Source organism: Nesoenas mayeri (assembly GCF_963082525.1).
Source record: "Nesoenas mayeri genome assembly, chromosome: 6".
Lineage (NCBI taxonomy): Eukaryota > Metazoa > Chordata > Aves > Columbiformes > Columbidae > Nesoenas > Nesoenas mayeri.
This window is the reverse complement of record NC_137545.1, coordinates 26,124,338-26,137,800: the sequence shown is the minus strand read 5'-3', so window position 1 is coordinate 26,137,800 and position 13,463 is coordinate 26,124,338. Positions and strand designations below refer to the sequence as shown.

General features: G+C 36.3%; 1 protein-coding gene across 2 annotated transcripts in view; it reads right to left on the bottom strand.

The window, feature by feature from the left end:
• IFIH1 (interferon induced with helicase C domain 1) overlaps positions 1-13,463 on the bottom strand; it is a gene marked incomplete at its 5' end in the record, with an annotated part of 28,113 nt that overhangs the window by 11,610 nt on the left and 3,040 nt on the right. The window contains 4 exons of one of the 2 annotated variants that reach the window (XM_080346809.1): positions 801-1,011; positions 1,820-2,040; positions 5,473-5,553; positions 11,394-11,570. In XM_080346809.1, coding sequence (XP_080202935.1) covers positions 801-1,011; positions 1,820-2,040; positions 5,473-5,553; positions 11,394-11,570 — 690 coding nt within the window. The remainder of the gene's footprint in view (positions 1-800; positions 1,012-1,819; positions 2,041-5,472; positions 5,554-11,393; positions 11,571-13,463) is intronic. The other variant, XM_080346810.1, reaches the window with a different exon arrangement.

Sequence of the window (13,463 nt, the reverse complement as noted above, 5' to 3'; positions counted from 1 at the left end):
TTAGTTTGAATATCACAGCTCTGCCAGCAGCTACATCCTGCCCCATCCACAAAAGAGTTGACTGCATGCAGATAGAGGGAGAAGTTAACATCTCTCAGAGGAGAGTCACTGCAGCCCAAATCCTGCACCAGAAGTCATAGGCTGTTCCATTATTTGTTTTTAATGGCAGATAATTCCATTTCCTTTCTGATCTCCCATAGATATCTGCCACTTCAGTATTCTGGGCAAACAATTTTACTGCATCTCATCTTGTATCTTCTGTTTTCTCCAGCTTCCTTAATCTGTTGTGAGAGGTCATTATATCTGCCAGCCATAGAGAGATAGTTGTAAGTAACCGTTCCTCTGTATGTTAGCAAAATGGTAAGAGTTTCAAGAATAAAACTTTGTAACAGATTGGCTTTTATCATGTGTTCCATTGTATTTCTCAAACTACCAACTGCATTTGAGTTTTTATATTTTTTTTCTCATTCTGCTCATGGCTTCTATGTGATATAACTCAATGCTCTACCAGGCTTGGAAAGTGGAATCAGTATGGCTGCATTTGCATGAAGTTTTGCTTGAGCTAGATAAAATAGGAAGCATAACAAATATTTAGTACAAATGAACTGTAATAGTCTAATTTGGCTTGAAAAAATTGCATGTTTACTAAGATTTGTTTTTGACTCTCAGCTTGCATTTATAAAACCAGTCAACTGAAAAAAACATTAACTACTGATGATGGCACATTTTTACCCTCCATTTTTCGACGATAGTGACACACTTTTAGCCTTTCTCTAAAAATTTCAGAATGAAAAACTTGCCTGATAAGCGGACACCTTCTTCATCTTCCCTGGCTGCATCTAACAGTGAATTCTCAAGGATCTGTGCTGTACTGATGATGACATCATTTCTTCTGACAACTTCAGGAAATGAGATTTTCAGCTGAGAATCGCCACTTAAACCAATAACCCGATACCAACGCTTCAGGAATGGATTAAACTCCTTTCGTAAATGTTGTTCTACCAATGGTACCTGAATAAAAGTTTCCAAATAATTTACACCAGAGCATACATAAGATTAAAAATGCATGTCTGTTTGCCAGAAATGTTGTTAGGTGAAATGCACTTCATACAAAATATACTTTTTTAAAAAACCCCAAATATCTCCTTATTCACTGCAGGGTAGGATTAAAAAACCACAAACTACCAAGCAGAAAAAACCAAAACCAAACACTAAAAACCCGCAAACCAGCTCCTCCCCTCCAATTGCTCCTATGAAGTCTTTTTGTCCCAAGAACTTTGCCTTAACTGTACCTTAGAAAGAATGAACAAAACATGGACTCTCTGGCTCTTCAACTGATTTTATAACATGCTATCAATTTTATATATGTCAATATTACAATAGAAGATTACACGTGATAAATTTAACTATAAAAATAAAACAATTATCAGAAAATCTGACAATATTCCCTATCTACTGTGAAACTCATTAGGTGGCCTTCATTACCAAATCCAAACACAGAATGTGAAAAATATTTGAAGTTTTTAAAAATATGATATTAGTTCTATTCATTCTAACATGCAGTTGTACTTTTTCCAACAACGTGGTTATTCTGGCACACCTACATTTGTACTTGCGCTGGGGCAATCTAAAATCATTCATGCATGCACCATGATGATGGTGCAATGTAGATGACAGTCTAGAGCTATATGCCTTTAAACATAGATACAGCTGGAGAAGCCAAATAATGTGTTTATATTCATTTTACAAGTTCTACATTAAGAGTACATGAGGTTTGAAAAATGCTGGTTTTTTTTTTTTTTTTAATGGACCAACATACCTTATTAACAAGTACTATAACTTTTCCAGGCTCCGATGCTCTTTTCTTCTTATCCAAGTGATCTTTAGTAATGTAAACAGCCACTCTGGTTTTACCACTGCCTGTAGGGAGACATATTATAATATTCTCCCCATTCAGTGCTGGCTTTGCAACTTCCATCTGGTAATCTCTCAGAATCAGATCTGGCTCAGGTGAAGATCTGCTTTCCATTTCACCTTCATCTAAGGGTACAAAGAAATTAAAATATCAAACAGGAGGCATAGAACATTTATCAGAATATTGAACAAGTGTCAAAGGGAAAAATATTAATTTACTACCAGAAGCACCTCCTGAATAAATAGAAACGAGGCATATTAACATAGGTAATGGTGCTCTGTGGACCTGTACATTTCTGGATCCGAATTGCTTACATCCAGTCACCAAGCAGGGTAGGTAGAATATAACATAATGTGTCTTCACTCATCTACATTGACATGTCTTTTATTATGTATGAACTTAAGTGATTCAGGTCAGTAGAACTGAGACCAACAAAAGTGGTGTTCAGAGCTGCTGTATTTATAATCTAGCCAATCATATGCGACATTCTCTTTCATCACTACTGAAATTTATTTGATTGCAAGTGAGCTACTTTAGTAAATACTTCCCAGAAGATGGAAAAAAAGGATGGAGCCATAGGAAGAAAAAGAGATAGGGACTACTTAAGAAAAGATGAAGGGAGTTATAAAGTAGGAAGGCCAAAGAGATAAGAAAATCCAATTGCCCATACAAGATAGACCTAACTGCAGAATGTATCACATCTACTCATGGTAGATCGTGCTGCTTCCAGACTGACTCATACATAATGCAATCAAGCCATTCACTAAAAAGCCATACACATTTGCCACATGAAGGCCAGATGCTTCCATCCATCATATAAAATACAACGGCAGGGAGTTCAAATCTATGGCTCACAGGTGAAACAAACAACATTCAAAAGTTAACAGCAGAAAAATGCTGTTGCGTTATTTCAGGCAGTAACAAAAGGGTATCAAGTCTTTTGAGTTTTTACATATGTTAGGAAGTAAAAAATTATATATATTAATATCAGAAAGACTTATTTAAATGGAGTTTTGGGCTTTTTTTCCCCCTACAGATATGTCTGAATCACAGTCAAAGCATTAACTGTCCTCAGTGACGAAAAGGCACAAATCCACCTTACTAGACTAAAAATGAGGGCAAAACCCCTTTAGTTTTATTTCCTGGTGATATCATTAAATGAAGAATCACAAGGATTTTATTATCACTGATACATTACATACAAAATAAGTGTATTATTCTAGTATCCCTGATTCCATTAAATAAAATTAAACTAACAAAAAGTAATGAAGCTTGCTAAAATACTGCTGATGGAAACATCCGAATGCCATTCGTAAGTGTTTTTTGCTTGTTTTACCTTTTAGTGTGAGTGCAGTACTATCTGGAACACAGGGAAATTCACACCAGAGAGTACTTGCTGTTACTTATCTTGACTTCTACTACTCTCTTTGAGGAAGAACGTTGTTTGTTTTCTGGTTGGCTAAATTCAATAGTTCAATCACATTGAAACTGGCACTTTATCACCCATCTGTTTGGTTAAATTTCAGTTCCTTAACATCCTCACTTAACTGTCCAGGCCTAAAAAATATTTAACTTTGTCCTCTCCTCGGTTCCTCAGCCCCTGTTTTGACAAAGCCTAACACAGGAATCTCTTCACAGGATATGGTTCCATTACAGAATTTTCACTGTGAAAAATGTAACTTTAGGGAAGTTGTCTGCCTTCATACAAGTTGCTGCTCTGAGGTAAAATAAACACGGTTATTATTGTTGTCATCCTAATTCCACCATTTGTCTTGAATGTAAAATGATCCTTGCACAGTAAACTGCTACTAAATCCACATGATTCTTTTCATTAAAATACAAATAATGTCAGTGCATTAAGACACTATCCAAATATTCCTGTTAATACAACAGCCCTACTACAAAATTTCAAATTATAAAAATCCATAAATATCACAAAGTCCATCTGTACCTCCTTAGCTTGTTTTCTCATAGTTGCTCTCACTGAGTTTACTAGGCATGATGAAAAAGCATGAATGATTTCTGAAACATTTTAACTAGTTGTTTTTAAAGCACACATGTAAAAAGAACATAGAGCAAGTAAACACTGGAAAAAAAAATATTCTGCATTCTTCACATAACTGTAGTGATTTACTTTTTTCTACTTGAGTAGCAGCCAATGCCCAGTTTACTTAATGGCAGATTTTTCATGAATCTTAAAGGATCAGGCCATATATATATATATGTGCTGCCACATACCAGTAGCCTACATCAGCCTGACCAACTAGTGTGACTGTCCACAGAACAGAGAAGTTTCTGTGCCCAGACATTTCATGTGATGCAGTGAGGAAAAAAATACAATGTGACTGATGAGTCACCTCAGTCGATGCAGAAGTGCAAAGTATATTCTTCACAGTTAGGAATACACAGACTAAAATCCTAGCTATGGGGTAGCAACTTACATCTGAGATATGCTGAATTTTCTGTGTGCTCACAAAATACATGGATTTTAATATTTAAAAATATTGAAACGATTCTAAAAGCATTTATATTAAACACTTTGCAGGCATATGATATATAAAATTTAAATTGATTTTACTAATTTAATACTAGCTTTATACTAGGCAGAGCTGGCCTGAAAGGTACCAAGATTGTTTCTAGCCCTTGCACAAGACACAGTCCCTGCACAAACTTTATAAAGGCTAGATTCCAAGGGGTGACTGGTTTCTCCTGAATTCTGTAATTCTGTGTAGGTAAACACAGACTGTTCACCATGGTGGACAGCTGCAAATTTATTCTGCCTGAGGTCTACAATTAAAAAAAAATAATAATAAAAATAAATAAAAAGGTGATGTCTTTTACAACAGCAGTGTTTAATTGGGTTCAGAGGCTATATATAGCACGTTCATATCTGTCTGCAAAGTATTATCTAAACACAGTCCAATATTTAGTTTAAAACTATACTGAGAACTTGCACATGTTTAAATGTGAGATTTGCAAAGGCCTTCAGATAGTAACCTCAATTGATTACATTGCTTTTACAAACAGGGCTAAATTACTTAGGTCCAAAGTGGACCTTCATTACTGTTCTGTAGGTACCCTGGGAATGCTTCTTGTCACCTTTAGATGCCTCTAAAGCATGTCCTGTTCCCTCTCACATACCCTATGCAGGGGCCACGCACAATCTAACTCCTCTCTGAGAGCAAAAGAAGTACATACATAAGGCAGCATTATGAATATCTGTACAGGTGACTGCACTGGATGAGTTCTGGAAGTCCCTTCCGGCCTATGTGATTCTATCATTCTAGATCACTGACCATTTTGTATGATGATGATGATGTATAGAGACCTATTCAGATGATCTCAGTAAATCAACTCTTTTGGGGCTTGGACTTAAGTCCAGATCCATGAAAATGGCATGCGTTTTCCAACAAAATAAGAGGAAGCCTGGCATCTAAATACTGTGAACTAGAGTTCACAGTCAAAAGCTTCCACTGATCTTTGTTCCAGCCCATTCAAAGAGTGCTTACCCTCCACAGCTTATTTTGCAATTACTAAATAATGGAAGGAAAACATACCTGAATCACTGGTTGTGCAGCTGTGTCCCAAGTTTTCTTTCAAGTTACTGACACTTCCATCTCCTATGGAGACATCTGACTCTAAATGAAAAACACAAACAAATGTAGCATAGTGTATTTGCTACATATAGCAAAATCATATTGTTTGCTCTCTTGCTAAGTTGTTAAAATAGGCTAGACAAACGTCTGGCAGGGATGGCTGAGGTACAATTTCCTTTATTAGACTTCTTAGGTAAACAAAATACTGTGAACAATATAATTAATTTTCATATGAAAGAAAATAGGGAGTTGAAGATGGAAATCTAAATGGCAGAGGTAAGGCAATGTGGATCATGATTTATTGTTGTCAGCTATGTTCTGTTTGCTTGAAAGCAAAGGTGCAGACATGATTGTCTGCATGATCCTCTCTAGCCCTGTTTTACTGTATCCTTTCGGAGGGATGAATGGCCAAGAAAGAAGAAAGAAAAACATGTTGGTCTACTGGGTACACAGCACTGCCGGCAAACTGAAGACATTCTCTTTTACTCCCTGTAAGCCATGTGAGTTACATCTGTTGTAGAAAAAAAGTAAAAAGCAGAACTGTGATTTTTTTTTAAAGGGTTTCCTCATATAACATGAAAAGAGTAAACAATATTTCCCAGGGAAATAAAAGCAGAGAGGAATTATTAAATCTTCCAAACTGCAAGTAAAAGCAGTGACCGATAATCCTGTTACATTGCGACCGAAATCTGGGAAGTTTACTGTACATATTCTAATGCTAAGCTCTCCCTCTGCTGGGCAATCAGTGTATTACACTGACTCTTTTTCAGTCACAAATGTAGTTTATATTGCTAGATTTTCCAAAACACAGGCCTTTTAATATCTGAAGAGATACACAGTTCTTCTGGAAAAATCTGCTGCAAGCAGCCTCACCCTGCACTCAGCTTACCTGCAGCACTGTGCAACTGAGCTCATAGTATGCTTGAGAAATCAGTCAGAATAACTGAGCTGTTTTGCTTAGTTATCTTGTGAACTTGTGTCCTATCAAGTTTTTAATCCTTTTTTTCCAATGAATATCCCATTATGGTCCATATCTGTATTGTCCTCAACTTATTGTCCCTCAAAATATTTAATAAAGCAAAACAGATGCTGTGAATGAGAGTTTAGAAATGAAGAGAAGTTACAGTCTTTTTGAATGGTACTCCTGAAATACACACTACAAAATCTTGGTAAGTGAGGTGGAAATTATACCTAGTCTGTGTTCAGTAAGAACATGAAGCTTTGACTTTCCTTTATGCAAGTTTTGCTCTCCTCGAAAGGTGAATGAATAACAGAAACTGCTATTTCTCAGGCAAGTTATAATATAGACAACTGAAATGAAGCTACCTTAGCTACCACCAGCAGTCAGGTATTTATGGCTTTATTTATATTTTTTTCTAACTTAACCATGAAAAGTGATGCAAACATTTGTCTTGCTGTCCTACAGTTTTCATCATTTATTTCATACAGACCTCAGAATGTGATCCAACTAAGAATCACCAGCATCTGTAGGAAGTGTTATGATAGGCAAGGCCATTAAAGACTTTAAGCATCTAGTCTCCTAGAAATCACTGCAATCAACAGAAAACACTTAAAAATATATTCACATCAGAAGGCTGATTTATCTAAAATTTCCCAATTATTATATAATAGCAAGCATTTAATACCATGTTAAAAGATGGCATTGTCCTTGAAAAAAGAAGGAAACCTCACCAGTTCCACGCTCAAAGACCTGCACCAAACTATTAAATAACATTAGTGGGAATTCCGGCTACAAAAATGACACTGCTGTCTCTTGTTTTCACTTTCTAGCAATCCATGCAGATAGTAAAGAGAGGATGAAATTTAAATTCTGTGTATCTATTCCATGTGGTCTCCCATCTAAAATGATCTACTGAAAGATGTATATGCGGCAAAGAATATGCATTCACAAAATGCTTTGTACATAACTATCTGAATTACAATGTGCGGCATACATTACAAAATAATCTGTCAACAGAAAACATCAGTGGTGAAGTGAAATGCAAAATACTCATCTTCCAGATTAAAGGTAAATAGAATAATGTCCTTCTTTTTCAACTGTGGCAACTTCCTTTAATTCTTTTAAAATACGATTAAAAAAAACCCCAACAATCAAACAAACACCACACTGGGTCTTTCCAAAACAATGAAGATAAAAGAGTTGGTATTTTAACCACTGTTTTCACCACTTACACTAGTTTTTCTTTACAGTGCTACTTGCATATTGTAATGCAGCATATTCCACAGAAACATTTTTAGTCACTTTGCACTGATTAATAAGTATAAATACAGTAGAATGTAATGAAAAAAAAAAATCTATGAAATACTAATGAAAAAAGTCTTCCTAAAAAGTCTTCCTTTCCTGTCCTGTGCTACATTATATCATAGAATAAGTTTCAAACACCTGAGAGTGTAAATAAGGGACCAAAATATAAACAGGCTATTAGAACTGGTCCTACTTTCATATTAATGGGCATTTTTTTTCTAATCTGAAGTATTAAGGGACATTTTGTGAGACATTAATGGAATCTCCAGTTACAGTGTAATTATTAGTTCAAATCAACTTCTTTTTTTTTTTTTTTTTTTATGAAACAGGCCTTGAAAAACAGAGCTGCTATTTATTTCAATTGTTGTTTATCTAGGTAACTTTAGCCTTAATACCAGTTTTTAACTTCTGACCTTGCAGACTTACTGCTTTTGTGTTGATTTTTGCATGTGCAATTTCCCTCTAGTTTTCTCTTTGGCTAAATGATCTATCTCTACTTTTGTCTTTATGACCCTACTGCCCTCATACTAAAGGGTCAGAGGAGGCTTTAGATACAATGCAATTGCAGTAATTTCAAGTGACTTTAAAAAGCTTCTTTCTCCTTGAAATTTGTCCTTCTCAAAACATGAAGGAATGGTAGGAGTGTACTGCAAAACTGACAACACTTGACAGAATTAAATTGCAAATTAGGTGGGTTCCCAGCCTACGTGGAAGTAGAATCTGGGCTCCAGTTGTATTTTCGGCTGCCTAGTATAAAAATACAGTTTTATGAGATCATGAGAAAAGATGAAAATGAAAAAAAGACTTGAGTGCAAGCCTGTTTGTACAAGTACATAGAGATCAAAGCTTCATGATGGCTCAATGTGAGCCAGTTCCTATACAACCATCTTCATGCAGCACTGTCTCCTGGCAGCTGTTGCTACGTTGCATCTACACTGCTGGTTTAGTTCAACTCAGAAGTGCACATTTACAGTAAATCTGTCAATTGTCCCCATTTACAATACTTCGGGTCATATCACAGAGCTGGTTTGGATCACAAGAAATGAAACCAAATGAGCTTCCAGCCACTGTCAGTCCACATGAGACTGAAGTCAGTCTGAACCCGACTGCCAGAATTCAGGTAGTATGGACACCCTTAGCACCATTTCACTGACTAGATCTGCTCAACTATGCAAAATGCTGATTTCCACTGTCTATTAATTTCGGTACAGTTCAGTGCTGAGGACACCACAGTTTTCAGGCTGGAATCACTTTGTGGCAGGCTATTGAATAGCTAATAGATCTAAGTTTTCTATAACCCTCAATCTGATAAGAGGAAAAAGATAAATTAACAGCAATGAAAACCTTCTCTCAGTAAGGCTACAATTAAGACCCTCAGCCTTGCCCTGAAAGGATCCTAACTAAGTTTGAGGATAACTCAGTCTGATCCATTCTGAATCATCATTAAATATCTGGCACCTCTTATTTATACAGCCAAATTAAGTTCTAATCCAGGAAAACCAAGTTGATATTTTTGTTGTAATTAATAATTCACTACTTGCTACAAAGCGTTGCAATATGCTGTTAATATCATGCTAAATGAGAAATAGGCTACTACTGTTGCACACTGAAAGGCTACAGTTTTCAGAGCCAACTTTTTTTTTTTTTAATATTTATTCATGTTTGATAAAAAAGAGCAGCTTTAGCTGTTTTACTACTTTGGCTGAGTAAGCCCACTAAAATAATTTCAGGCAGGATTTATCTCAGTTGTAACTATTGTTTGAGCTCCATCTGAACTTGTAACAGATACGAATGGTTCCTTAATCATCCAGCATATGTTTGAATCATTGGTTCGCAGCTATGTCTGGGAACTGTTGCTGCTAATTGCTGTTGCTCATAATCAACTCTCAAGGCATGTTTTTAAAAGTGGATCCATGTAATCAACAGGCCACAACAATTTCTAAAAATTTCTACTAAAAATGTACTTGTGAACATGTGATGTGACAAAGGTTTTTTGATGCTCTGTAGATACTAATCTGTAAAAGAAACAGAAAAATTACTTGTTGGACAGCACTAAAGAACTTACCAAAACAAAAAATGTTTTCCAATATAGAACTACCAGCCTTCTAGAAAGAAGTACTTAATACAGCTGCAGCTGTAACGGTACAGAAACATTCTTGATTTAAACTTTGCCAATACTGGGAGGAGTTGTCAATGTAAACTTAATGTTTTCATTGGATTGTATAAACCTACCATGAATAGATCTGAAATAAAGTATTCATTTAACAATATTAGTATTTTTAATTAACAATATTAAATATGATACTACAAAGTCGTTAGAAGTGCCATTTAAGAGGAATGGGAGATCATTGATGTTGCTCAATTATAAGAAAATCAAGCAGCCTATAGTAGATAAAACATCATCACTATAACCAGGATACAGAAAATGTCTACATGAAGGCTGCACATTGGGTACTACAGATAAGCCATACTGTGCTAGCAAATTGGTTTCTGAACCAGCTCTTACCTTTCAGATTAAGAATAGAATCATAGGATCATAGAACAGTTCGGGTTGGAAGGGACCTTCAAAGGTCATCTAGTCCAACCACCCTGCAATGAGCAGGGACATCTTCAATTAGATCAAGTTGCTCAGAGCCCCATCCAGCCTGGCCTTCAATATTTCCAGCGATGAGGCACCTACCACCTCTCTGGGCAACCTGATCCAGTGTGTCACCACCCTCATTGTAATAAATTTCCTCCCCATGTCTAGCCTGAATTCCTGCTCTTTTAGTTTAAAACCATCACCCCTTGTCTTATTGTAACAGACCCTGCTAAAAAGTCTGTCCCCATCTTTCTTTAAGTACTGAAAGGCCACAATAAGTTCTTTCCAGAGTCTTCTCCAGGCTGAACAACTCCAACTGTCTCAGCCTGTCTTCATAGGAGAGGTATTCCACCCCTCTGGTCATCTTGGTGGCCTCCTCTGGACCCTCTCCAACACATCTTTTCTGTGCTGAAGGCTCCAGAGCTGGACGCAGTACTCCAGGTGGGGTCTCACCAGAGCAGAGGGGCAGAATCACCTCCCTCAATGCGCTGGACATGCTCCTTTTGGTGCAGCCCAAGATATGATTTGCCTTCCGGGCTGCAAGTGCACATTGCCGGCTCATGTCCAGTCTTTCATTCACCAGTACCCCCAGGTCCTTCATGGCAGGGCTGCTCTCAATCCCTTCATTCCCAGCTTGTATTGATACCAGGGGTTGCCCCGACTCAGGTGCAGACCTTGCAATTGGCCTTGTTGAACCTCACGAGGTTCACATGGGCACAGTACTCAAGCTTGCCCAGGTCAAGCAGAACAACATATTCTTGTCCTGGAGCAACTCTTTGAACTGAAGTGAACAAATTTGTAGATCTGACCAATAAAATTGCTATTTTTGTTAATTCATAGGAATAAATGGAATTTACTGCTTCCAAAAAAAATCAAGATTTACTTTTTCCATTCATTCCCATCACCTCAGAAGTACTGTATCTTCCTGAATTTCTGAGCAAGACAAGAACTAATGCATCAAGAATGTTCTCTCGGTTACTTGCAGTTACTGAAGTTTAACTGGTACCAGCACAAAATACCAGTTAGTGGACATACCAGCAACTACAGAATTCCTTCCAGTAGATGTTTCCAGTACACTGTTCTCACTGCTGAAACTATCATTCACATTTTCTTGCTGTTTCAAATCCTCCACAATGGCATCTCCTGGTTGGCTTATAACTTCTCTTACTTCATTTGTATTGTTCTTCATCCCATTTTGTCCATTCTCTGTTCCTAGAAAATAAATAGAAAATCCACAGCAATATAAAACATTTAATTTCTTTAAGTGTGGGGCACAGAAAACAGAACTAACCTGCATTCATCGTTCACATAACAGCATAATGTATTGCTTTGGTCTTGACTTAAACGTTATAGTTTGGAATTTTGACGTTTTTATAAATATTTATTAAGAAGGTTGCCAGTCATAAATCTCAAATATTTGCAGTGACCATAAAGATCTGAAAATTCAATTTGTGGACTATACCATGTTTCCTACCTTTTCAATTCCATTGGTCCTATAAGCTCATAAATGGACATACCTTACAACAGGACTTCAAAACTTGGTCATAAAACAGACAACCTGAGAGAGCTTTCAGAAAATGTTTTCCCTTCTTCCACTTATTCATCTTGTTTCAAATATGGAAATAATTTCTCTTTGACTTCTCTGTTATTGATATTTTATTTTTATTAGAGTCACACAGAACCAGGCATGCTCCAAAGGCAAAAAATGATCTTCAATAAATTATAAACATTGTTTAGAAAAACTATGCATCACTGAATTCCAGAGTTTTCCCGATTTGGAACTCAATTACTCTGCAATTAGAAATTAAATTTAAAAAAATTAATAGAGTCCATTTATTTCAAGAATTATTCTTTATAAAGTTCTCAATTTCTATGTATAAGTGTCTGATAATGACAACGTGTTTTACTGTAACAAATCACTGAGGATGAATCTGGAGTGATAAAATGTAGTACCACTCTTCTTCTTCCAAGGTGTCCAAGGAACCTGTCCTTAGTGTTTCCCGTCTATGACCTTATATGTGGATGCTTCAGCAATCATACACTTTACCTATCTACTCATATGCAGGACTGTGTACATGGAAAATTTCTTATCCTTTGGTAGGAGCCACAAAATTTATGCTTTACATATTAATCTGTACAGTTATCGTAGGACCTACCTTGCCCAAGATTACTGAGAAACTGTGGAATAAATGCATTCATTCAGTATTGCATCAAACAACTGAATTAAACTTAAGTTTTACCTTATATGGTCTACATGACACTGAAATCTCAGAAATGCAGATTTTGAAAAGAACATAAAATAAAAATACGAAAATAATTGTAATAATTTGCATATTTGCTAAATATTAATTACTTTGTTTACCTTACTGATAGTGAAGTAATGAAGATAGGAGTTTAAGCCTGACAAAGCTGCAACACAAAATGGAAATTAGGACCACAATAGCTGCTGAGCTTCTCCCAGCATCTGACTTTCATTCAGAACTATCTTCTGAGGCTCTAACTCAGTTGATTTTGTCCTGCAGACTGAAGCAATCAACCACCTTTGAACTGCACACTCAAATATGGCAGCTGCTTATCTGTGTCTGGCAGAAGACAGTTTGATTCCTCTCCTCAACTGGAAGAGACACTTTCATGCCCCTCTTACACCCATCTTGATGCATTGTCCCATATGCAGCAAATAGAAGTACAGAGACTCCTCAAGCAAGTACAGTGAGCTCCTCAAGCAAGAAGGCTGGAGCTGCTATATGGGAAATCTATTAAAAAACTTCAGTTGCAAAAATCTTATAAAACATATGTGGACCCCAGAAAAAAAATGAGAGATTTGAGGGCTGCTTCCTTTTTCATATTTTAGAATCCAGGGGAGCACTGGGATAATTTTATAATACCATAATCATTGTTCAGGAATAAAAAGTAGCAGCCAAAAGCCTATAGCTTTTTTAGTTTCATTTCTGTAAATAATCTCTTTACTAGTTTATTCTATTATTTATAGTAAATTTTATACAATGTCTTGAGACTTAGGAATGTCTTCTTCCCAAGGAGACATAGTGTAGTGTTCTTTAAAATGCTGTATATATTTATAAACCATTTTATAAAGGAAACACTAAT